At 41.2% G+C, this 26478-nt stretch overlaps 1 protein-coding gene across 6 annotated transcripts in view; it reads right to left on the bottom strand.

Annotated features, from left to right (window-relative positions):
• The window catches only part of Fn1 (fibronectin 1), a 66455-nt gene that overhangs the window by 28463 nt on the left and 11514 nt on the right, over positions 1-26478 (bottom strand). For all 6 annotated transcript variants that reach the window (XM_028760565.1, XM_028760564.1, XM_028760563.1 and 3 more), the window contains exons 10-24: positions 25689-25841; positions 23848-23976; positions 22589-22732; positions 17353-17474; positions 14876-15053; positions 14512-14688; positions 13610-13738; positions 13277-13366; positions 12365-12559; positions 11237-11509; positions 9703-9969; positions 6440-6534; positions 5073-5241; positions 4265-4351; positions 534-725 (exon numbers count right to left, since the gene is read on the bottom strand). In XM_028760565.1, coding sequence (XP_028616398.1) covers positions 534-725; positions 4265-4351; positions 5073-5241; positions 6440-6534; positions 9703-9969; positions 11237-11509; positions 12365-12559; positions 13277-13366; positions 13610-13738; positions 14512-14688; positions 14876-15053; positions 17353-17474; positions 22589-22732; positions 23848-23976; positions 25689-25841 — 2400 coding nt within the window. The remainder of the gene's footprint in view (positions 1-533; positions 726-4264; positions 4352-5072; positions 5242-6439; positions 6535-9702; positions 9970-11236; positions 11510-12364; positions 12560-13276; positions 13367-13609; positions 13739-14511; positions 14689-14875; positions 15054-17352; positions 17475-22588; positions 22733-23847; positions 23977-25688; positions 25842-26478) is intronic.

Raw genomic sequence — 26478 nt, forward strand, 5'->3', positions numbered from 1 at the left:
ACTTCATTCCTTCTGTTGTTTCACCCCACTTGCAATTTTAAAAAGGATTTGAAGCTGCAAGGTAAAGATTCGGATTGTCAACCAAGTGTGCTTCAGTGCTCACACACGGAGACAAAGACTGTTAGATAACTGTTAGAGGTGGCTACAGATTGTAAAACCCGGGGCACAAATGTCCCAATGGGATGCATTTACCACATTACTTTTAGCCTGTCAGCACTGGGTACAGACACGCGACGCTGTTTAGTAATCTTTCCATGTGAGCAAACAGTACAGAGTTAATGCCGTGGCTGCACTCATCACGTACCCATGGCAACAAACAGCATCCAGGGGAAGCACAGATAGTGAAGCAGAAGGAACAGGAAAGCCTTCATCCAAACAGTTGCTTTTTGGCTTTGTGGTTTTGGAGAGCGCACTGGGAGGTTGGCATTAAATCCCAACTGTATCTGACACATTCAGCCATCTGGGATTAAGATGCTAATCCCCATTGCTACTCAAACTGCCACTCTGAGGATAACAGCTTATTTTTCTATTACCTGGGATGACGGTATCAGAGATAGGGGCACTTTCCTTGTCATCTTTGACAGTGTAAACACTGACATTGTACTCCAGGCCTGGATTCAGGTTTTCAAAAGTGCAGGAACTCTGATCGGCATGAACCACTTCTTCCAGAGCGGTCCCCTGCTGCCCGTTGGTGGGGGTAGTGGTTATTCTGTACCCAGTAATATCTGGAGTAAATGCAGAGAGGAAGTTACCATACAGAACATTATGACCCAGGGTGTATCAAACTGTACATCAATGATGGACCCATAGAGAAGGTGGGACCAAGGGGCAGGGCAATGACTTACCAACAGTCAAAGAATAGGAATGAGTTTTAATCTCCCTACTCTGCTGAGTGACTAGTCTATAGCAATTTATGGTAATTTCACAAAAACTAGAGAGTCTGTGAGTCTCCCAGCACTTAGAAATGAATGTTTGAGAAGGGAATGCTAGCTGGATCAATCTACACTGCATCCACTGGGTGATCTTACACACATATAAATGCCTTAACTACAAAATAAAATCATGGGACTTTTAACAAAGATAAGGAAATCTTAGAGAAGACCTGAGGCTTTCCTGTCTATAAATCCCAGCCTCTTTTTACTATTCTATCCTGCTTTTCCTTAATGACTGACCTGCAAGAGAGCTGAGGAATATTCTACTTTTTCAGAATGCTCTGAGATCACTTTCCATCTAAACATTCTCCAAAATAAAGGTTTGAACTATGGAAACGGGTGGAGGAGAGATGGAAAACAGAAATATAAATGCTCATTCTCAAAAAAAAAAATACTAATCATAGAAGACTTCAGAAGTATGAAAATTGGGCAGTCAAAGTATTAAAGAAAAGGAGGCATCAATAAATCTAATAGTGGCCAGAGCTCTGCAGGGGCAGGTTCGAAGAAGATACAACAATATTGACCCACTGAGAACAGGGATTGAGGGTATACTCTGTCAGTGGGGAGAAGGAGAACATTAATGTGTTATGTGCTAGGAAACCCAATGGGACGGGAAGTCAATAATGTTTCGGTCATTTCCTTTGCGACTGACCATTGAATGGGCAGGCCACTGAAACCAAAGATTAATGATCCAGCTGCCAAGAGGCAAGGGACTTGTCGGCTTCAAGTTTCAAAGCCAGAGTAACTTATCTGGAAACAGTGTAGCTGTCACAGAGAAGGAAACATCACTCAGTCTATTTCAAAAGGAGACCAAAAGGAGTATTTTAAACTAGTTTTATTTTGTGTGACTATAATCACACACATTTATAGATAACTGCCTGACACATATGCCCAAGCAAGGGTAAGAAGAGTGTAAGAAATTATTTCTACAAATTATAGACTAAAGATTGGGCTTGGTGGATAGGTTGTTGGCCATATACTCATAAGGACCTGAGTTCCTATCTCCAGAATCCACATAAAGCCCAACACCAAAGCATGTGTCTGAAACCCCAATGTTGCTAGAGAGCATTGGGAAGTAAAGACAAGAGAGTTCCCAGAAGCTCTCAGACTCCCCATTTTAAACAAGATGGCAGGCAGTCATGTATACTGAAGGCTATCCTCTGGCCCCCATACACACTATAGCACCCAAACTCACACACATGAAAGCTGCACATAGGCATGCATCCATCATACAAAGGTACTTTAACATGATATATACATATGTATGTGTGTATATAATATATAGGGATCAATATGGATATAGTTTACAGTTTTGTCAAGACACAGCCCACACTATGACCCCAGGCTAGCATTAACAAGACTCACTGTATACACCAGGCTTATCCTCCTGCCTCAGCCTTAGTGTTGGGAGGACAATGTTACTTTTATAAGAGTGTTATCAATGAGTAAAATTAGAAACAACTAAATAATGAAGTAAATATATCCCTCCAATTAGTTTGCTCCCATTGGGCCTGTTCTCAAAACTGAGGAGCATGGTGTTGCAGCCATCTCCCCCTTGCCCATTTTTAGTTACAGAAGTATGTCTAAGCTAATGTACTTAAGATACATTATGTTCCTTGAATGTTATATTTTATATGCCTTATGGTTTTATAAATGTTGTTATTAATTATTTATTACAATTATTCACTTTGTGTGTGTATGTGCACAGGCATGCACACACATCCCCATGCCATGCATGTGAAGGTCAGAGGGATAGGCCCCAGGGATTGACCTCAGTCAGGCTTGGCAGCAAGCCACTTACGCTGCAGAGCTATATCTCATCTCTGCCCTTTAAAAAAATTACATTTGGTAGTATATGAATTATTACATTTGTTTGTTTAGTTTGTGTGCATATGAGAGTGTACGTGTGCCATGATCAGCTGGTGGGGGTTCTGGAATAGCATTTGGCAGTCAGTTCCCTCCTTCGACCATGTGACGACTCCTGGGGATCAACTCAGACTTTGGCAACAAGGGCCGTTATCCACTAGAGTATCTCACCAGCCCTAACGATATTCTAGTACATGTGAGCACATTTACAGCTTCATGTCTTTATTACTCTTCATTTTATTTCCTTGAATCAGGATTTCTCATTGAGCTTGGAGCCAGGCTGCCAGTTAGCAAACTCCAATAATCCTCTTGCCTACTTCTCTCCAACCCTACAACAATGGAATTACAGCTGCTCATGTAGCCACGCCCAGCTTTTTCTATAGCTGCTGGGGATGAACTCATGTCCTTCGCCCTAGCCCTGTCTCTCTTACATTTTATGGTTCAACTCATTACATAGCCATGGGTTACAGATCTACATGCTGAACCAACATGGAGTTAAAAAACAAACAAACAAACAAACAAACAAACAAAAACTGGTTGAAAATAGTTTGGATCTGTACTGTGCATACACTCTTTCTTGTTACTGTTCCCAAAATAATCTAGTAGGACACTCACTTCCACAGCATTTGTAATATATTAAGGTAGAAGTAACCCACAGATAATTGAAGGACACAAGCAATGTATAGGTTATGTATAGGTTATACACAAGCAATGCATAGGTTATACACAAGCAATGCATAGGTTATACACAAGCACAGCATTTTACACAATGGGCTGAGCAGCTGCAGATTTTGGTGTCACTGGGAATCCTGAAGCCAGCCTCACCCAGAGACCAAGAGATTTGTCAAACTTCAGTAAATAGTCAACTTAAGATTTATGGTAACTCACTCCAGAACTATATACTATGATTTCAGCCTTTAAATTGGGCTTTAGATTTATTTATTTATTTATTCATTTATTGTGTTTGTTTATTTGTTTATTATGTGCATGGATGTTGTGCCTGCCTGTATGTCTCTGTGAGGGTTTCCCACCTCCTGGAACTGGAGTTACAGAGAGTTGGAAGCTGCCATGTGGGTGCTGGGAATTGAACCTGGGGTTTCTGAAAAAGGCAGCTAGTGCTCTGCACTGCTGAGCCATCCCTCCAGCCCTAGTCTGGGCACTTCTAATGAACTGAACACAATCTGGTTTCCATCTAATCCTTGTAATTTCCTGCAGTACAAACGTTTGTCGTCGTCCCCCCACCCCACCCCCAGCCTAGCATTTGATTGCTGTCTTTCCCGTGGATTAAGAAAACATAGGCAGACATTTTTACATGTCGCTCGTGAACCTGTATCACTCGTGGAGAGCTGAGAACTTGTTTTCTCTTTCTATCTGAATGGAATCAAACTCTGTCTTGGGAAAGTGTCCTGTAGACATGCCGATAGATCTACCCCACGCTGGCCTAGGGTGATGCTCCGCTTTCTTACCTGGGGTGGTGCTCCTCTCCCAGGAGACAGTAAGCACTCCAGTGTCAGGGTTTGCCTCCAGATGCAAGTTGGTTGGTGGGGACAGCGCTACACAGGAAAGAAAACTTAGAAGTTAAACTGAACACAAAACAGTTGGCCTGTGAAATGTTTCCTCTACAACCTCTCTCCACTCTTTTCTCCTTTCCTCTCTCCTCCTTTTTTCCTTCCTTTATCCCTTCCCTCTAGGATAGGAAAAAATAAAGTATTCTATAAAAACAGGCAACAGTAACCCCTGATAGACGACTCATTAGGATTTAATGCTATTATAATTCACTACTGAAATTTGTTCATCTTGCCAGTTTGGAAGACTTTTGACATGGAAGGAACGCTTCCAATTCTGTGGCCTGCATGACACCAGCTACGCTACATCCAACTGAAGACTGTTAGTATAAATAGGAGAAGGGCTTTTCCCTTGTTCTGTCTCATAAGTAAGCTGGGATACTAGCCATAAAAGAATTAGAAGAGTTTGTTTCCTTTTTCTTGATACAGATTCTCACTATGCAGCCCTGGTTGGCCTAGAACTCACTATGTAGACCAGGTTAGCGGCAAACATCTGCCCCTCTCTGCTTCCCAAGTACAGGAATTAGAGGTGTGTATTATAAAACCCAGCCCTACCAGATCGACCTCCAGTTTTTGGTGAGGCTGGCCTTGAACTCCTGATCCTCACTCTTAACTTCCCAAGCATTAGTATTAAAAAACATACACTACCACACCTGGCTTTGGCAGTCTTTTTAAATAGTTTAAAAGTTAAAAGGAAGGCTCTTCTCACGTGTCACTACTCTGTTGACAATTGGTGCATCTCTCTCCTGGCCATCTCTCAGGACTTGGATGGTGTAAGTGTATTCCACGCCTGGAGTCAGGCCAGACACAACGATGCTTCCTGAGTCTGAAGTCACTTCTCGGGGTGCTTCACCTCCCTGGCTTGGTCGTACACCCAGCTGGAAGGAGGAAAGTAAAACCAACATGAAGGGTGAATATTCCAGAGCTCCCAAGAGGTTGTAGTTATACACAGTAAGAAGTCCTTTAAAAATCCCCACTGTGTGCTTATTGGGGGAGGGAGGATAACAAGTTGAGGGCTCACTTTAGTTATTTTGCATTTAGCTGAAGGTATCTTCCTTTGGTACTAATGTCTTTTACAATAGAAAAGTTCTAGAGAAATGTCGTTATAACTGTTTGACAAAGAACCTTCTGGTACATATCAGCAGTACACAGGGAAGAAATGCCCTGGGCTCTCTCTTTAATAAGTTACTCATATTCAGTTAACTTTCTAGTTATCGCCGGCCACTTTGACATGTAGAAATGAAAAACACATTCCCACGAAGACGTGTGTGCCTAACTACAAAAGCCTAGGTAATATTATCAAACAGTACTCGACTCCAGAGAAATCCTTCATATTCTCTGTGGCTTCTAAAACTCTGAATTACATTATTAAGGGAAACTTAAAAGGTACATTGGCGGTCTGCATGAGGAGCCCTCTATAGCTGAACAGCCCTCTCATCAAGATGGCTATTTGCATACTAAAAAAGCAGAGTGACCCTCGGTCTATTTCCTTTTTCTTTCTTTTAAACAATCAAGCTTTGATTTCCAGACATAATAAGTATCTCTTTTTTTCATCCTTTGGATGCCAAAGGATGGGATTCTTTAAAAACATATTCATTTGTATCTGTCACTTCCCTGGTATCATTGACTCCAAATATCCAAAGCGAAGACCTCAATTTTAACTTCTATTAAGAAATTCACCCACAGGGCTTTGAACAAGTTGAGATGAAACTGATTGGATAAAAATGTGATTTTTAAGTGACTCTCAGTTTAATTGGTCTTCCCAAATTGGTTTTCGTAAGCTTCTCAACACCCATTTAGAGCAACACATCAAATGAAGTTTTGTTATATTTTTATTTTAAAATGGAGTTCCCTGGGGGGGGGGGAAGGACAGAAAACAGAACAAACACTACAGTTCCATGCTAATGGTTTCCTTCCCTTGCAACACAGAGAAGCCTCAATGCAGGCTTTGCTCTCAGAAGGTCCACAGTATGAGCATAGGGCTTTAAAAAACCTGGGTCTGTAAAGTGTGGAGGGAATGAATGAATGGGAAGGCACCTCTGGGCTGTATCATGACAAGGTGCATCTGCGACTCACCTTGAAGCCAATCCTTGGGGCGGGGGTCCAGGTGATCACGATCGTGGTCTCTGTCACCTCCGTGTTGTAAGGTGGAATGGAACGCAGAGGCTGCACTGCAAATTCAACATGAGGTTCAACATTAGGCGCATAGGTGTGAGCCAAGACTGCAGATTAACAAGCATTTTAAACAGAGCTTTGGTCTAACCACTAAGTAGACAGAGAACGTAGCACAGGTTCATCCATTAGCTGAGAAGTTGAACATTATTGCTTCTTACTCAATTCTCTGAGGACCTGGTAAGGCCTGGGGAGGGAGACTGGGGGATGGCAAGTCTGCAGGCCCATCTTCAGGCTGGGGCTTGAATTTCTGGCAGAGACCTGTCACTCACAGATGAGTAGAAAGAAGGGCTAACTGACCTCAATGAAAGCCCCTTTTAACATCTTGGGTTTTATGATCTGTATATTTTCATCATTTGGGAATCTTATCATCAACATCAAAGATCCATCCCTCAAACATGTGGCTGATCATTCAGAATAACAATGCTACAGACACTTAATACCTAACCACTGGACATAGGAATTACAATGAAAGTATGCTTGGTATTCTAGTATCCTGACGCCACCATCATTTGTTTTACTGAAAACTCTAATTTTTTAACAGGCTGGAGATAATGTTCAGCAGTTAGGACCAAACAGAGTTCCTGCAATTCCGAACAGTCCATTTTTACACCAAGGCATTTTCTATTGCTTGAGTCAAGCAGCTAAATCTTGCCCCATGATTGAGAGAATATTCTCTTGCCTAGGCAGACCATTACAGAAAAATCACCAAGCCACAAACCCACAAACTGTTGTCAAACAAAGGATATGCCTGTAAGTATGAATTATGGGTTCTGGCAGGGCTTGTTAGGTAAGGAACAACCTGGCTGTTAAGAAATGACATATGCCCTCAATACAGAAGCAGGCCGGATTCCTCCCTTAAAAATAGCTTATTCCCCCCCACACACTTTTCCCACAGTTGCTCTTAAGAATTTAGCATGAGACAGAAAAATCAGAAAAGTGGTTTCCAAAACTTAGATTTGTTAAAGCTGCAGAAACTGAAGTTCATAGGCCCTGCTGGTGTTTGTACCCAGACTACTTGAGGTTCAAATGGATGTGTGTAACTCCTTGGTTCCACTGGTTTATTTACATCTGAGCTGAGCTGATGCAAAATGGTAACATCTGTCCTTCAGTCACCTACCCTAAAGTTTTTGGAAAGTACACTACGTGCAATGAGGTATGTTAATTAACCGTCAGCAAATACAATTTTACTATTACACTCAGAAGCCTTCAAGTAAGAGGCTGTGTCCACTCAAAACTCTGTGCTGATTTATTTAAAGGACATCTATAGAAGACAGGTTTTGCAAGGGAAAGCAAAGATACTAACTAACTCTACAAGAGTCTAAGAGAAATCTTAGACTATCTCAAAACCAGGCAATGAAAAATAGGAAAAATTAAAAAAAAAATTCTCTTGCAAACTAAAAAGCAGACTTCATTTGCTGGTGATGAACAATTTCACAAGAGAAAACAAATCTTTGCTGTCCACCTCACACACCAAATGTATATGGAAATAAGTTTATGGTAATTAATAGATTCCTGTGGGGAACAGTTGACAAGGAATCTTCTTTGGGAAATTCCAGAGTAATTTACAAACTAAGCTTTTTCTAGATTGTTGCTTTTATTTTATTTGTTTGTTTGTTTGTTTGTTTGTTTGAGACAGGGCCTCTTTACCTAGCCCTAGCTGTTCTGGACCTCCCAGACTGGCCTTGAACTCACAGAGATCCACCTGAGTCTACCTACCACGTGCTAGCACTAAAGGCCTGTGTTACTATGCAGTACTTAAGATTACTTTTTAATGCTTTTGAGCATCCATATTTTAAAATTAGCCAAACAAGACTTGTTGAAAGCTCCTGGAAAACTCAGAACCAGGGGTAGATGGCAATAAATGCCAAAAGCAGGCTTATAGTAGGTCCTTCCACAATTCAAAACTGTCAAGTTGAATATAACAAGAAAGTCTCATAATTCTTTGTCATGTAAATGGAGTGTACTTAGCAGAAAAACCGCTTGTGACTACAGGCCTTTATTGGGATGTGGATAAATAAGAGATTTAAGGCCATCCCCTCTAAAAGGTTGAGTGTTTAAGTCATTTTCAAGGATAGCCATAGCCAAAAATCCTTCTCTTTTTCCTCTGTGTGGAACTGAAAGTCAAGGAAGAGGAAACCAGGTCTCTGCTGTGAAGGATGGTAGCCTGCAGCAGTCTAGGCTCTCAAGGAAGTCATATGCTTAACCTCTTGTTCCATGTGCTGATGGCTGTTCAGTCCATGGGTGGGTTATTTTTTTTACATATATGACTATCAGTTGATGTCTAGAGAGTGATATGACAGAGCTGTCTGCTAGTATTTAGTCGGCCTTTTCTTTGTTTGTCTGCATCTGTATGTGGTCTATGTGCCCATAAATTCTTGTGAATCGGAGGCCTGCATCACATGGCTTCCTCTACCAGTCTCCTTCATATTTCTTTTTCTTTCTTTCTTTTTTGTTTCTTGTTTGAGTTTCTTGTTTGTTTGTTTGTTTGTTTGTTTGAGATAGGATCTTTCTATGTAATCCTGACTGTTCTGGAACTCGCTATGTAGACCAGGCTGATTTCAAACTCAGACATCCACATGCTTTTGCCTCCCAAGATGAAAAGTGTGTACCCCCACACCAGCCTCTGCAGTGTATTTCTGGAGAATCTGGAGTTACTGACCAGCAACACTGGCTATATATAAGCCTCTCCAGATCCTCTTGTCTGTCTCCTAGTGCTAGGATTACAATTATGCACTGACTTTTTATGTCCATGCTGGGGAGCCGAACTCAGCCCTTGGGTGTAAGCAGCACTTGTTTAACCCACTGAACTACCTCCCAAGCCCTCCTTACTCACTGTTAGCCCAGAAGAATAGAAAGAACCTGGAAATACCTGCAAATCAACACTGTTTCCCTCAGCAACAGAGTCTTTCTTCAAAACATTCATCAGCTTGGGCAAAGGCCATGTACTATGATGCCCATTCTGGCAAAGCTCTGTATGTTACAGCAGACCAGTAAGAAATACTCAGAGAGTACCAGCCTGTTCATGGGGCATACCTTCAATGACACTGCTTTAAATGATGCACCAGGGTTTTCTAAGTTAACTTTTGAAAAGTAGAAGGACAGAAAAAGCCAATAGTTAAGAACAGGTAGCTTCACTAAAGAAAGGCATTTGAATTTTAGCTTACGGGTAGTAAAGACTCCAGTGGCTTTGGGACTCTGCTGGTTGCCTTTCACAGCCACCAAGGTCACAGTGTACTCAGACCCAGGCTGTAGATTTCTCAGGGGATACTTGGAGGCCAAGGGTCCCACATTGTACTGCTTGGGCTGGCCTCCCCGGGTCAGGCCGGTGGTCAGTCGGTAGCCTGCTATTCGAGCTCGAGGTGGAGTCCACGTTACCATAACTGTTCTGTCAGTTTCATTGACAAACTGAAGGTTAGTGGGAGCATCAAGTTCTGGAAAAAAATAGATGAAATGTGTCAAGACACGTTTAGATCAATAACGGCCATGCTAAAATCCTCCAGCTTGATTAAGCATCCCAACCTTTCATTCCTCAAGGTAGGAACTAAAGTCAGAGGCACAGCCCTGGAAACTGTGAGGCTCTGGGAGACTGGGGATGGTGTAGAATTTTGCCCAAACTTTGTCAGTTATGAGAATTCGTTGACCTTTTTCACTTGTCTATGATCCTTTGGAAAGGCTAATTTTCCCAGCAAAGATTTACCCACCACTCTTGGAAATTACAGTTACATTCTAGTGACAGTATTACTTTTTTTTTCTTTTCTAAAGCAAAAGAAACATTTTGCAAACTCCACAATTTGCTTTGGGCCAAAAAGGTTAAGGGAGTAGGGTAAATCCAACAGAACTAGGGCAAGAAAAGCCTGGTGGGGAAGAAAGAAAAGAGAATGAAGGAAAGGAAAAGAAAAGCCTGGTGGGGAAGAAAGAAAAGAGAATGAAGGAAAGGAAGGGAAGGGGGAGGGGAAGAAGAAGGGGAAGAGGAAGGGGAAGAAGGGAAAGGAAAGGAAAGGAAAGGAAAGGAAAGGAAAGGAAAGGAAAGGAAAGGAAAGGAAAGGAAAGGAAAGGAAAAGCTTGGTTGGTACTTTAGGCAATATGCTAACACATGTGTTGATTGACTGACCTGTCCTCAGCTGAGGAAATAAAAGCTACCTGACATGGACCTAATTACAATAATTAAAACATATGCAGAACCCCAGTCCCATGGAGTATCAGAAAGAATCACATAGATTAGCTCAAAGAAAGGAAGGAAAAAGGAAGGAAGGGAAGGAGGGAGGGAAGGAAGGGAGGAGGGAGGGAAGGAGAAAGGGAGGGAGGGAAGGAGGAAGGAAAGAAGGAAAAAAGAAGGGAGGGAGGGGAAGAAGGAAGACAGAAGCACTGAAATTGCATCTCCATGTCTCCCATTAGCTAAGAACACTCTAACTCTTTTAACCACTCTCCATCGTACATTCCAACAGCAAGCATGTTGGAAATGACATGTGTGTTGGAAGCATGACATGCGTGTTGGAACCATGTATGTTGGAGTTAGCCTTCTCAGAACCCTAGTTTCATTCCACCTTCGACGTTCCCTTCAACTGGTTGTTCCCTTACTGCTAGGCCGTGAACCTGGGAGTGAGCAGCATGCTGTAGTTATCCCAGGTAGAACTGAGGGTATAGAGGATGGGGGGTGGGGGGAGCAAACAAGACAGGCAGGCAGGCCCAGGGACGTACTGGTGGTCTGTTGTGCTGTCAGAGGATTGCTTTCCTTGCCCTGATGCACAGCAAAGACTTTAAAGAGGTATGTGACCCCAGGGGACAGCCCGGTGATTTCAGCAAAGGTGTTCCTGTTGACAGGCAGCCTCTGCCCATGTTCCCCAGGCAGGCTGACAGGCAGGACGTCCACACGGTATCCAGACACTGCACTATCAGGAGGAGTCCACATGATGGTGACTTTCACATCTGTCACTTCCACAAACTGTAGATCCTTCGGAGGTGGAACATTATCTAGCAGACAAGAGAAATGAGTCATTCACAATTCCCACTGAGGGTTGATGCTAAAAGTTAGCTCCCTGAACAATTCTGGCATTTCTTAGACCCACTCATTCTAGGTCAATACTGGGTTTTGCCTCTTAATCAAAAAATAGGTGTGTGTGTCTGTGTGTGTAGATATTCATGGTTAGTCAAACTGATATTGAAATCTTTATTTAGTATCTATAGATAGGCATAAATTTAACATAAAACCAAGAAGTTAAAATAATACACAAAAATAAATGTTTTTACTTTACAAAAAAACTGTGGTGTGTTTGTTTAACTAACTCATTTGATGTTAGTTAAGAGAACAGATTAATTCTTAAGCATCCTAGAAAATGTTGAGATGTTGTGAGCTTTTAACCAGAAAACCCAATAGTTGTCTTTGATAAGTTCCTTCTCAGTGCTGACATTTTAGCATTTAAGTCAGCAGTTCTCAACCTGTGAGTTGCGACTCCTTTGGGGGTCAAGTGACCCTTTTACAGGGGTCGTTTAAGACCATCAGAAACAGATATTAAAATTATGATTCACAACAGTAGCAAAATTACAGTTAAAGTAGCATGAAACTAATTTTATGGTTGGGGTCATCACAGCATTGGGAAAATTGTGAACCATTGATTTGGGTGATGGGAACATAGAAAGAGCTGACGAAGACAAAAACAGCTCAGTCTCAGGGGCCTGTCTCTCATGTGACTTATACCTCAGTCCTCTCTGGAGGCTAAAGAATGAATATAATCCATATAGGTTTTATCTTCCCCTGCAAGATTAGAGCTGCTTTCTCGTCTAGTCCTAAGAGATCAGACACTAGGGGATGGGTTGTTTTTAAATTACCAGATCGTGGGGTGCCAGTTGTCTCTTGTTGGATGAAAACGGGCGTGCTCTCCTGGTTTTCCTCCACAGCATAGATAGTGATGTTGTACTGAACACCAGGCTGCAGGTCACTGAGGGTGACGGAGTTAGCTGTTTCAGGAAGGTTGAGTTCTGTGCTGCTGCCTTCTACTGAAGGTGAATAGACAATTCTGTACCCTGCAGGTTTAGGAGAAAAGTGTTTAGACACAAGATCTTCTGAAGCGGAGGCTAGACAAATTATAATTCTCCTTTCTAATGGCCCTCTGCATCTTGTATGACTGTTAAGAATCAGCAAGAGTCTTTCTGGGTCTTTCAGTGTTACCATTTCCTCTGATAATGCCTGACTGGCTCAGAGATAACAGTGATAGGAATCTTTTAATAATAAAACAGCATCCTTGAGCACAGAGATCCTTAATAAACGTCAGTAAGTGAAGCCATGAAGAGAGATATTCATAGTAAGCTGCTTTCTCTTCTCGGAGCTGAGGAATCAGCATGAGCACTGCCTGCACCTTTGGGAACTTCACTAATGAAGCTAGAGCGGCAGCTGTGCTCCCTCTTCACCAGTGAGCATCAGGTTTACAGAAATAATCCACCTCTGCAGCCCTTGAAATGCCTACTGCAGTGAACCCCTGGGCTGGCTTCATAGGCTGCATATGCATATGTCAGGGATGGGGGCGCGCTAAACAGACTCGAAGGAAAACAATTCAAAGATTTGTTGTGGACACACTACAAGATTTGAAGTGAACACACACACAGACAGACAGACAGACACACACACACACACACACACCTCTCCAACCACTGAAAATGGGAGATTTAAGGTGATGCCAGTGTAGTCAGAATTTTCTCCTGCCACATCTATATATCAAAACACACATAGAAGTCAAAGATGACCTGTGATAGGTGCCTGGGGTCTACTCCATCGAACAACAATGGAAGTATCATCAACCTGGTCCACAGTCGGGTCTGGAGGAGCATCAGGTGCTAAAAGAAAAAGAGGAAGTCAATCATTGTTGCTACAAGCCCATGCTTTATAGAAAAACAAAGAGTCTTTAAAGATTTGGTTTTTTAAAACAGTGTTTTTTAATCCACACTACCTGGAACTCAAGCCTCAGCACCCCAAAGCTTTGTGAACGAGTTTATGTATGTATGATATGATGTATGTATGTATCGCCCAACATACCCCACCCCAAAAGTTTCTGTTAACACGGTTTGGTGCACACATACCTGTAGTCTGTGATGTAGACAGGATCAAGCTCTGCTTTCCCTCTTCAGATATCTGATAGACATTGACAATGTACTTTCTGCCTGGGAGCAGGTCAGGGATGTTTACAGAAGTGGCTGTGCTTGGAAGATCTTTAAAATACAGGGCAAAGGTTAGTGGCCAGAGCAAACCAATCTCCCGTGGCTTCTAAGAAAGCTATATTCATAGGGTGAAAGTCTACGATGAATGATCTAGTGAACAGCCTGCAATTTCCAATGTAAATCCTTTCATTTTCCACTTTCCCCCTGAAGATGTATAATTTTTAATAACCTCCCTCTGATTTTTTCAACCATAGCTGTCATTAGAAATCAGAATAGTAGCCATGAAGGAAGGATGACAGGGTAGGGTTGGAAGGATATTCATTTTTATGACGTGGGTCCTATTCACACAAGTATGTTCTTTTGATTATTACATTTATTTGGGGGGGAGGGGTTTACACATGTGGGAGGTCAGAGGACTAGAGGTCTCTGTCAGTCATCTCCTTCCAACCAGGGATTGAACTCGGGTCATGAGGCTTAGCGGCAAGAGCCTTTACTAACTCAGCTGCCTCACTGGCACCAGCAAACATCTTTAAAGGCCCTTAATCACTGGGCTATTTTAAAAGTACACAAGAAGGTAACTATGCACCCCTAAAGGATAGCAGGTCTCGAGTTCTGTTCCCTTACGTGGATATGTGAGAAATACAGCAGCAGAGAACAGAAAGGTACCCAGGGAATCCCAGTCCTGTCAGAGAGGTTTCACCCCTCCTCTTTCTTTGTTGGAAGGGAGTGTCTTCAGTTTGAACTGTGGAGTAGTTTCAGAACCAAAATTCTCAAATGTCAAGAATCTATTAACCCAAGCCAAGCAAACCACACATTCTACTCACCAAGGTACTGTGGCTCATCTCCCTCCTCGCTCAGCTCATACTCCACCCGGAATCCTGACACGGTGTCGGAAGCTGAGACCCACGAGACCACAAAGCTGCTGGCTGTGATTTCAGTTACAGATTCGGAAGTGGCCACAACGGGAGAAAAGGGCGTGGTCTCTCCGGTCACTGTGTTGCCTAGAGAAAGGGGAGGGAACAAGAGCGGTCGGTTATCTGGAATACTCACGCTCTGTGTGTGCAGAGGATGTTAAAAGGGAAATGCAGGTGCCATTCAAGAAAAGCAGTAGCTAAAGACAGAATCTGCCCTGGGGAACCCGGGTCTGAGCTAACGCAGGCACAGCCCCAAAAGACGCTGGACACATACTGGTCACAGGCGTGCTGGCGCTGGTGGTGAAGTCAAAGCGAGTCACTTCTCTGTGTCCGTACTGCTGTATGCTGATGAGCTGTCCCTCATAGATGACACCTGGGGTCAGGCCTTTGATGGTATAGGAGTTAAGGTGGCCTGGAATGGTAGCTTCCTTCCAGCGACCCGAAGAGGTTTTCTGAGAATGTAGAAGGAAAATTCGGTGTTTAGTAATCTTCAAAGAAGAATGGAGGATAGGATTCTTGAGGCTCCATTTTGGAAGAAAAATGGTGGAAAACCTTGATTCAGAACAGGGACTCTATGGTTTGTCGATGTTAACTAATTAGTAGTCCAAGTAGTCTCTGAAGTGCTCAGGGCTATTTTGCTTGTTTCTCCCCTTAATCTTCATCTTCCTGCCGGAAGTGAACAGCATCACTGTTTGAACTTTACAGGTGGAGAGACAGTTAATGATGTTTTCAAAGTTACACAGTTGAGGCACTGAATACCTTCCCTCTGGCCAAATCTTGAATAATTTAATACCAGCATCCTCAAATCAGCCTCTCGACTTTTCTGGTAAACAGAGACACATTTCTCTCTGAAGTGAGAAAAGGCCTCACATTCTATCTTTCAACTTGGTGGGATACATTTCAAGTTTCTTGCCTCGCAGGACACTGGAAAGCATAATATTGCCTTGACTCAGATCCTGGGGCCATCACAAACAAGGTTCAACTTGTCTGGTGGCGTGACTCATCCTTGGAAATGAACAACCCATCAAGAGTGGTTAGCCAACTTTGGGAAAGACTGCAGAAGAATATAGTTTGGTTTGTTTAATCTTTTCCCTCCAGTTTACATTTTTATATCCTGTCCAACTTCATTAATATGTCATGGACCGCAAAACTCATTGCAATAGATTGTGTGGAAAAGAAACACCCAGACTTCAAACAAGAAATCCTTTTAAGTGTAAATACTCTAAAGTGGTTTAAATATCAAATACATGTTTAATGCCCAGTGATTTTTTTTTAATGTTATCTAATCAAGTTTGTACATACTTCAAATGCTCTAATGCCTGTTTTTATTTTGGAGATAAATGAAAGTGGTCCAAGCAAGTACTCTTTAAACTTTAGGTTTAGCTCAAATATGCTGAAAGAAATTGAAGTTAGCCATTTTGTTAGCTTAAAAATTAGCAATTGGCCATCAGAAGAAAATATGAGAATATAAACTCTCAGATGGCCTACATTTAAAAAACAAAAACAGAAATTCTTTTTAAATTTTCAAAGAGAGTTGTGGGTGTGGCTTGGTTGACAGAGCACTTGCCTAAAGTGGCCAAAAGGCCTGAGTTCAATCTCTAGCAATACGGCCGAGCCACACCTGTAATCAAGCACTCAGCAGGGAGATCATCTTTAGCTATCCTAAGACTATGAACCAGTCTTGGCCTAATGGGACATCATCTCAAAACAAAACACAACAAAACCAAAGCCAAAATGTATGCGAAGAATTTAATCAAATGTGAAGATACCTCAATTCAATGTGTATTTCATACCTATCTGTAAATGTCCCATTTGTAGTGGCTTTGTAAAACACTTCCTAGTTAAGTTCCAAGTCAGTAAAGACGGTGATAAAATGAAAAGATGCGGAGAGACAGAAGCTACTGAAGTGGAAAGGGCATCACTGGCGGTTGACATCGCCAGATGTTAATTAAGTTGTCGACTGACCACTCAGGACTGAGGACAACACAGGGCAACTGAAGAAAAACAGTGAGCTCAATAGGATGGAATTCTCCAAAGAGTTTAAATTCGACTGTGTGAGTTAATGTCATAAGTCAGACAGGTTGTTGTAGTCTAGGATTAATAATGGTTCAGTTGGGTAGATTTGATTTTTAAAAGTACATTTTTCTCCTTTCTGAAATAGTGGTTTTAAATTATGTCATCAACTTTGGAGATGGAAGAGGGCAGTTCTGAGAAAGGAAGAGACATCAAAGTTTAATAGACTAATATAATAGCCTCCTTGCTATGGTTTTGGCATCTGGATAGTTAGAAAACGCTAGGGTTCGGTTCCTATAATCCATTCCCCATCCTCCTTCACTCAATACCTCATTCCCTTCTGTCTAAATAACTTGAGAGGACAGTTGCGTTGAGTCAAAAGAATGATATCCATTTAGCTGCTTTTAAACTCTGAAAATCATTTTCAAATTCTCTTTCCACGTTGGATGAGAATAGTATTTTAGTATATATATTAGTACTATAGTATAGTATTATTATAGTATTATGGTTTCTAAGATCTTCCTAAGGCAAAGACCTAATTTAATTTCTTCTACATATCAAAAAAAAAATTCTGAAAATCCTAATTACATATATAGGCTAGACACTAAGAAAATATAACCACTATCTGACATGGAATCAGATCTGTTCACTCAAAAGCAGAAGCAAACCCACAGGGCAGCACATCCTAGTCCAGTGAGGTCAGGGGCCAGAGTCCAAGGCTGCTGAGCTAATACTCACAGGTCTCCATCTGAGGATGTACTTGGTGATATGTGAAGGCTCCGGGGCATTCCACTGGATGGGGTGGGAATTGGGCTGGCTGGGGGTCTCTGTGATAATTACTTGAACAGGTCCAGTTGTGCCTGAAAATGAAAACGTGTTATTTCTTTAGTTTGTGTGTTCTTAAAGTTTTGTTAAACATGTCCATCCTTAAAAGACTTTTTGCTTCTCAGGAAATATGGGCATAATAAAAATGATTGAGTCCAGTTAAATCTTCTACATATTGAACTGGAGAGATGGCTCAGCAGTTAAGAGCACTGACTGCTCTTCCAGAGATCCTGAGTTCAATTTCCAGCAACTACATGGTGGCTCACGACCCTCTGTAATGGGATCCAATGCCCTCTTCTGGTGTGTCTGAAGACAGTGACAGTGTATACTCACATAAAGTAAATAAATAAATAAATAAACTTCTACATATTGACATTAGAAGAAGCAGAATAAAACAGGTCTGATTTTACCTGGTAATTATTGCCTTTTCCATAAGAAATGCAATTAGAATTCTTTTTCTAATAAATAAGACAGAAACCACTCCAATGTCTCATAGCTTGCTTTCTTCTCTGGCTTTTAAAGTAAGACTTGAGACAACTGTGAAATTTCCTTAACATGAAGAATGTAGTTCAGAACGCAGACCTCATGGACTAATTATATTAAGGCTCTTTTAAGACAAATTCTGAATCATGGAGGCTTTCAGCACAGAGGAATCTGCTCAGAAGGAAGCAACACTCTCAAGGCTTTATGGGAAGTATAAAACAAACATTTCTAAATGGGGCTGAATCCGGACAAACAGACAAAGGTAATAATTAAAGATCAATTATTTCCATCACTCTAAACGTTCTCTACTTTGGAAAAATAAATCTAGTTTTTTTTTTTTTTCCATTTACTAAGAAATATACTCTTAAAACCACTGTGGGTCAAACTGTTCAAAAAAAAATCTTTTTAAGCGATCACCAAGTGAAATGACATTTGAAAGCATATATTTAAAATTCAATATTTTTCAGATCTTGATATGACTGTTAATAACCAAATTTTAGATAGATTCAGTTCTTTTCCTGGGGGGAGGGGAGTAAAATAAAAGGGAATCAATTTTTTAATATAGTAGATTCCATTTAGGATACTAATGAAATTTTGTAGAAAAATCTGTTTACAGAATGGAAATTTATCTTCTCTGTACTATATTCTTTGTCGGTCCAAGTTCATCTGTACAAAGTCCTTATAAAAACCTAAGACACAAGATTCGCTCTGATGCTCTGTGTAAGACACAAGATTCTCATTGATGCTCTGTGAACACAACAGAATTCTGCATGCTGATAATGTAGCACTCTGCACTAACTGCAATTTTCTGAATGCTCTTGGAAAAAGATATATTGACTTTAAGATTTAATTATGGTCTTAAGCTTCTAAATTCTTTGAAAACAAAATCTTTCTTAGCAGAACAAATATGTAACTTACATATTTATGTGACCTCAGAAAATTTTGTACTCAACTTCCACACTGGGAATAATTGAGCTTGTTGAAGACTAACAAATATTCATTGAGTCTTGATTTCACTTAATGCTACAAGGTAAAATGACAAAATTTGCAGCTTTGCATCCTAAAGGGCATACGAGCCACACACCACACAGGTTGGTTGTTCGATCAATTAACACACGTCATTTGCATAGCCCTCTGGGATCTCTCCTTCCCCAGACGAAGAGCCTCACAAATATAAACATATTAAAAAACTTCCTTTTGAACACTATTCAAAGAGGTTCCATATAAATCAGTAAAAACAGACGGTTTGTCTTAATGTTATTGGTGACAATTTGCATAAGGTTATTAAGCATTGCTGTTTTAGAAAAATCCTACTATTATCTCTCAGGTAGAAATAGATTTCATACACATCTTATTTACTGAGTTTGAGGCAGGAAAACTTGTGATGATTAAATCTCCTTGATAAGTCTATTAAGAGAATTCAGATGACATTCACTGTCTGTCTACTCATCATACCCCGTGTTCACAAGGATGAGGGAGGGAGAGAAAGATGGTTGCAATGGTTAACCCAAGTGAATCAGAACTACAGAACATTCGTTTCCTTTCTCAGCCTTCCATCGCAGCCTTCCATCTGAAATTCTATTATTTTTAATTTTTTTTGGGGGGGGGAGGGGTTCTCTGTGTAGCCCTGGCTGTCCTGGAACTCACTCCGTAGACCAGGCTGGCCTCAAACTCAGAAAATCCGCCTGCCTCTGCCTCCCAAGTGCTGGGATTAAAGGCGTGCGCCACCACTGCCTGGCTATTATTTTTACTTTTTACAATGCCTTCTTGTGAGAGAGTACAGGTGCTGGCCGAGGACAGAGGCCTGCGATCCCCTGGAGCCGGAGGTCCAGCAAACGTGCTGTCTAATGGGAGGGACGGGAATAAAACTGTATGAAGACTATAGACTCTTAACCTCTGAGCTCTCAGCTCTCCAGGCCCCTAAAATGATGACAGGGTCCACTTTCAAGGGACTGCCTTAAATGGCAAAAGGGATTTTGAGCATTTCTGTGCAGGAATGGAAAAACAAAAACAAAAAAACAAAAAAAAAAACAAAAAAACCTCATCATCTGTTTTCTAGGTCAATTAAACAAATTCCAGCTCTTCACTACCCCCTACATACAATTTAAAGACGGGAAAGTTAAAGGGCTAGCTATCATTTACACTATTTAAATTTAAGTGTTTCGATGCTGGTTCGTTGGTGTGATTCCCACCCCCCATCCCCCTGGACCTTTTAGGCTTCTAATGGCAAGTCCCACGGTGAGCTCTTCACCTGACCTGTAGGATGACACATTCTACACTTTCAAAATCAGTTGGAAATAAGGTCAGAACGAGTGATTTCCGATAATAGTGACCCTGGAGAAGTTAAACATTCATGATTTTTTTTTTGACCCGAATGGTTCTTTCTCTACTTAATTTGCTGAGAGCTGTACTTTCCTGGTTGCTTATTGACAAACCTAATTCCTGTTATCTTTTGTTAGTTTGAACAGCTCTACCTACTCAGTAAGAAGAACAAACAGGGCAAGGCTCAGACACAGTCTTTCGGCCATCTTTGGTTTCTTGTTGGAGGCTCACAGGCTAGGCATGAACCCCTAGAGCAAAGCTGCCATAGAGATAAACACTGAGCGCTCTCTGGGGTCAAGCACTCATCTGTTTGCCCTGAAATCTCTTTTGTGTTCAATGAGCTTTTGACATTGCCCTTTTTAGAGACAGGGAACAAAGTCAACAAGTAAAACTCCCGCTAGCTGATTCTTTCCTATGCAGCAGAATCTACCCTCAGTCTTTGCAGTGAGACTATGTGAATAGGCTTATTTTAAAAGAAAAGGTCTCAAAAGAAAATAAGTTTCAAAAATTGCCCTGCTAAAACTGAGTATGAACACAAAAATTAGCTTCTATTCTTGGCCTGTATCAGTGAAAACTCCAGCCATCCGAAATATGCATTTTCTGAATTTATGGCATATTTGTAATCAGATTTTAAACTGTAAGTTGACCAGGTGTAATATGCACATCTGTAATCCCAGCCTTTTGGAAACAGAGACAGGAGAGGGGATCAAACTGGCCGCATAGTAAGTTTGAGGCCACCCAGGGCTAGAGAAGACTCTCAAAAAGCAAAACAAAGCAACTGTATTAAATTTTTAAAAATGTTAAGTAACTCACTCTTAAACCTAAGTCCAGCAAGAAATACAGGCTGCTCTGAGCCACACACCTGTGGAAGCAGTCATCTATGCTATCCTAACAGGATATCCCCAGCACATAGAAACAATGACTGTATTCCGGATATGGGAGGCAAACACCTTTAATCCCAGAGCTTGGGAGGCAGAGGCAGGTGGATCTCTGTGAGTTTGAGGCCAGCCTGGTCCACAAAGTGAGTCCAGGACAGCCAGAGTTACACAGTGAAACCTTGTCATTGAAAAACAAACAAAAAACATCATTGCATGAATGGTGGATGGGTGCTCTGGGTCGCTGACTGTTACTGCAGGACTGGAAGCAATTTTAAAGGTGGTTAGCTAGCCTCCCTTTATACAGGTGAGAAGCTAACTTAGTGTCTCTTTCACAGCAAGGACTCAAAGCTTGCTCACGTGCTTACATTGCCTTTGGCTCTCACAGTTCACTCTGGGACTCTTATGCAAATTAATTTAATTTAACACTTATGGAGTTAATTTATTATTACAATAATTTTTATTGATTGTGGATTATCTCCAGCCACCCCTCCCCCAAATCTTTTTGTTTCTGAATACAGGTCATGTTTCATTTCATGTCTAAAATTTGGGCCAGCAAGATGGGTCAGTGTAAGGTGCTTGCCCCACACAAGCCTGTAGCCCTAAATCTGATGCCCAGAACCCATATAAAGAAATGTGTGAAGAAAGAACTTCAAAGTCCTCTCTGACCTTCACATGTGTGCCATGGCCCAGTGCCCTCTCCACACACATACAGAAGATAATAAATAAATAAATAAATAAATAAATAAATAAATAAATAACAGAAATCTAGGAGACTGATGAAATGGTCATAATTCAACATGTGTCATTACAGCCATTCAATGAATTGTAAATGTTTTCCCCAAAACGAATTAACACCCACAGCTAGGTGTAACGTCTTTACGGAAGAGCAAACAACAAACAATAAAATGAATACCTAGCAATAAATAACAACAATAAAACCACAATAAATATTTTGGGGTACTCAAACTGTGTGGGTGGAGTTGACCAAGGTTCTTGGCTCCAGATTTAGTTCCACATTCCATCTCACTAAAATGAAAATTGTCCTGAGCTACGTAACAAAGCAGGCTTTGTGCTTCTCTTTAAGAAACAGGACATAAAACTCTCTTTTACTTCTAGTCCAAGTCACTTAATGGTTTCTACTTACACGCACACGTGCGCACACACACACACACACACACACACACACATACACACGCTCACTGAGTGAGATCAAATGGAACTGGAATGTTTTCACCTAATAGAATGCTCGGCAGTGTAAAATGCAAAACTGTAGCATGCACTTTTTTAAAGCCTTTGGTGATGTTCACTTGATGAAGGGCGGAAGAAGAACAATTTAAGTTGAAAATGTAATTAACTATCGGACAGTGATATGAAAAGGGATGGGACAAAGCAAGACTCCCATTGGGTTTCCAAGTAGTCGCAGAGACTGGCATCCACGGGTCAGCTTCTGTCCCAGAGCTGCTTACCTGGGTAGGTCTGCAGAGGTTGACAGTGCCACTCTCCAATGCCACGGCCATAGCAGTAACACTGGTATCGGACACCATGCACAAACTTCTCCCAGGAGTCACCAATCTGGTAAAATGTCCGGGTCTCTGAGTCTTGGCACTGGTCTAGAACAGACACAAAGAAAATATTAAAACAGTCTCAAACACATCATTATAGTGTGATCGAGTATATTATTAAAATATGAATAAAAAATTTCAATTTTTACAAATATAGTTAAAGTCATAGTTACAAGTGTATGTGTTTGTATGTGTGATACGTGCACATGTGTGTGAAACCATTTCCCCAGTCTTAAAGTAATATTTTGTTCAAATCATCTACCTTATGGGAAAATTAGTAGTAAAAACTAAAATGTAGCTTTTGGGAAGGATATTTAGCATCCTAAAAGGGAAACATTACTAAAAAATTTTTAAAAATGTAAACATTAAAATGTCAGTATATAGCCAAAATCTGAAAATTAATTTTAGAAAACTAGATACCAATTAAAAAATTTAAAACTAGTCATCAAAGTAACTGACTTGCCATCTGTAAAGCATGAAAGAACTTTGCAATGATTTCATTTTGTACACTTCTTCAGAATTCAGGAGGTAGCTTCACATTAATGAGCTAAATTTGAAGCCTGAATGGCTTTGTAAGCAAGCCTCCCGGGATCTCTCGGCTTTACAATCTCAGGCCAAACAAACTGCTGGGATCAATTTGCTGTCTCAGTAAGCAGTCTGTCTCCTTCGGTAAAGGGATATGAAGTGATTATCTTAGACTTTGGATTTGGGGAATAGAGCTCTTTTTAATGTTGAATGCTCACTCTTAGCCCACTTTATTGCACAGAGAGCCAAAAACTGAAGTGTTTTGGGGGGGTGGGAGGAGGGGGCTGGTAATCTACTGGCTTAGTCCTATACCCATGTTTCTACTGTCAGTAATAGAAACTTCATTTGTTGTAGACAAAGAACCAAAAAAACTAACCCCACTTAACCACAGTAAAGCCACCCTTATCACCAAACTGAGGGACAACAAAATCCATGAGTGGCAGATCTGATTGTATACTGGCCCATGAGAAGACACTTTGCAAAGCTCTCTGCAGACCGATGGATGAGTCAGGTCTGGAGAGAATGCATCCAGCAACACCAAATAGCTTTCCTTATCCTCAACTAGCCAACCAACCAACCAACCAACCAACCAACCAACCTCCTCGGTGAAAACCAACCAAGCAGAGGCAGCCACTTACCGATGGGGTCACACTTCCATCTGCCCCGGCCCTGACCGAAGCAGGTACAGTTCAGCATATGTCCCTCCTCGTGACGCTTGTGGAATGTGTCGTTCACATTGTAAGTGATGTCATCAACGATGCACTGATCTGTCCAGGGAACAGTTGGGTGGGTGATGAGCTTTGACTAATGAAATCAAAAACTGTATTTTTCAAAGCTTTTAGGTTCTACTGCTGGATCTAACACCTGCTAAAATATATTTTCTACTGGCACTGAATTAAGCTCTTTTTCAAAGCTTAATAATATTAATTTTTACTCCCCTCTTATTCTGACTAATAGACTTATAATTGTCAGAGATTACAGTCCATTAAACTAAAAGCCATGGTAAAATATAGTTTCCTGTGCAGAAACTAATTTTTCAACAAATGCATGCCTTACTTCCTCTAACATTCTCATTTAGTTGATGATATTATTTAAATTTTTGGTTGTTAGCATAAGATGAATAGAGAAATTTACATAGCATATAGCACACACTATAATGTGGTTGTCTATATTCTGGATGGAGAGCAGTGCATGCTGGTTGGGTTTTACCAACTTGACATAATCTACACAGATCTGTGATGAGAGAATCTCAGTAGAGACAAATGTCTCCATAAGACTGGCCTGCAGGCAAGTCTGGGAGGTACTGTTTTGATGAATGGTTGGTTGGAGGAGGACCCGTTCTATGGCGGGCAAGCAGTGCTACCCCTGGGCAGGTAGTCCTGAGCTATATAACAAAGCAGGTTGAACAAGCCACGAAGAGCAAGCCAGTAAGTAAGCTGTGCTCCTCGATCTGTGGCCTTTACTGCTTCAGTTCCTACCTCCAGATGCCTGCCTTCAGCTCCTGCCCTGACTTACACCAGTGATGGACTAGGCCCTGAAAGGTGTGAGTGAGCTGAAATAAGCCTTTTCCTCCCCAAGTTGCTTCTCTCTCTCTCTCTCTCTCTCTCTCTCTCTCTCTCTCTCTCTCTCTTTCTCTCTCTCATAATATTCCACAGCAATAGAAGCCTAAGACAGAAGTTAAAGATAGTTGGGTCTGGGAAATAAAATGACATCTATAGTGTTCATAAAGTTGTAGAATGTAAGTCACTGGTATTCCACAACGAGAAATCCCCAAAAAAGTTACATTCTATCTTTGGAACCCCATTTTCTCATCTGTCAAAAAAAGGGATGTTTTGCACACCTTATTACCATTTCCTTCCTGCTCTGTCATGTTCTAAGTAACAAAGACGACTCCCAGATATCTCTATCCATTGGACACCGTAAAAGGAATCAATGCAGAATGCACTGTCTATGGACTGGCTACGGGAACTGAGTTTACCAACTGAGTTCCACCTAAATATTACATTTCCAAACAAAGAAATGGAAAAGTGAAATTGCTTTAATAAATCAACAACTCCTCATATCATATGTCTGAGTCCAAAGGGGAAAAAAAACTGATTTGAACAAAAGAAATTAGTTTAAGCATGTGTTCATCTCCTTAAGTTTGGCAAATACATGACATTTTTTTCCCTTAGAGAAATGATGCTATCTTCTCTAGACATAAACACCGGCAGAACCTCGAGCTAAAAGGATCAAATGTTGGTCTCTCTTTGGGAAAGCCGTCCTTTTGGCTCAACCTAAATGCTTTACATCCTGGGAATATGTCCAGAGCCCTAGAACTACTCAACTCGCTCGCCAGCTTTTTCTCAGTGGGTTTCTGGAAAGGAGAAACTTCTCCAGCACAGTGAGTGAGTGGATAACTGGGAACTGCATGCTTCCTTCTCTGCTTTTGGCAACTACAAGTTTTCACACAGACTTCTTCATCAATACACCAGCATACCTCGGAGCTGGGAGTAGGGGATGCAGGACCATTCTCCACGGCCATTCCCAACACACGTGCACCTCATCATGTGGCCCAAGTCATGCTGCTTATCCCACTGGTCCCCAATGCGATACATGACCCCTTCATTGGTTGTGCAGATCTCCTCATGGGCTGTTTGGAAACGAAGAAGAAATACTTGGTAAACAGTCGTGTGATACAAACGGATAGGCAGATGAAGTTAGCAGTCTTGTTTGATAATCCTGAGAATCCTCTCTCATTTGGGAAGAAGACTTGCATGCACTCAGCTGGATGAGGGTGGAGTTTTGAACTCTCCAGGAAAGAGCTAGTCTAAAGGAGATTGGAGAGAAATACCAAAAGGGGTGGAGAATATTAGACTAGGAAAACCTCATATACTCATTGATTTTCATTGTCTAGAGGACTAGATTTAACTATATATAGCCTTGTGACTTCACTTAGTTCACTCAAGTTCAAAGGAAAACTGTGTTTGAGCATAAAATCCCACGTAAAAGCGACTGTCCCTCTTAAACCCAATGTCATCTTCTATTGAAATGAGAAAAATGAAAGTGTAAATAGTTTCCTTGCGTCTGAGCACATAACTCTCCATGACTCTCAGGCTCCTGGTTCTATAGCTGGAAAAAAAAATGTCTTCTACCAGACTCTCAAAACTTAAAAAACAATAAGCAATCCCTGATTCCCCTTTCTGTGTTCAGGTAAACTGAGGACAATTCTGTATTTGCCAGAACTTTAATTGCATTGTAGCTTTTGACATTTAATCATGTCGTGAGAT

Source organism: Grammomys surdaster, unplaced genomic scaffold (assembly GCF_004785775.1).
Source record: "Grammomys surdaster isolate TR1022 unplaced genomic scaffold, NIH_TR_1.0 126546, whole genome shotgun sequence".
In the NCBI taxonomy this organism is placed as follows: domain Eukaryota; kingdom Metazoa; phylum Chordata; class Mammalia; order Rodentia; family Muridae; genus Grammomys; species Grammomys surdaster.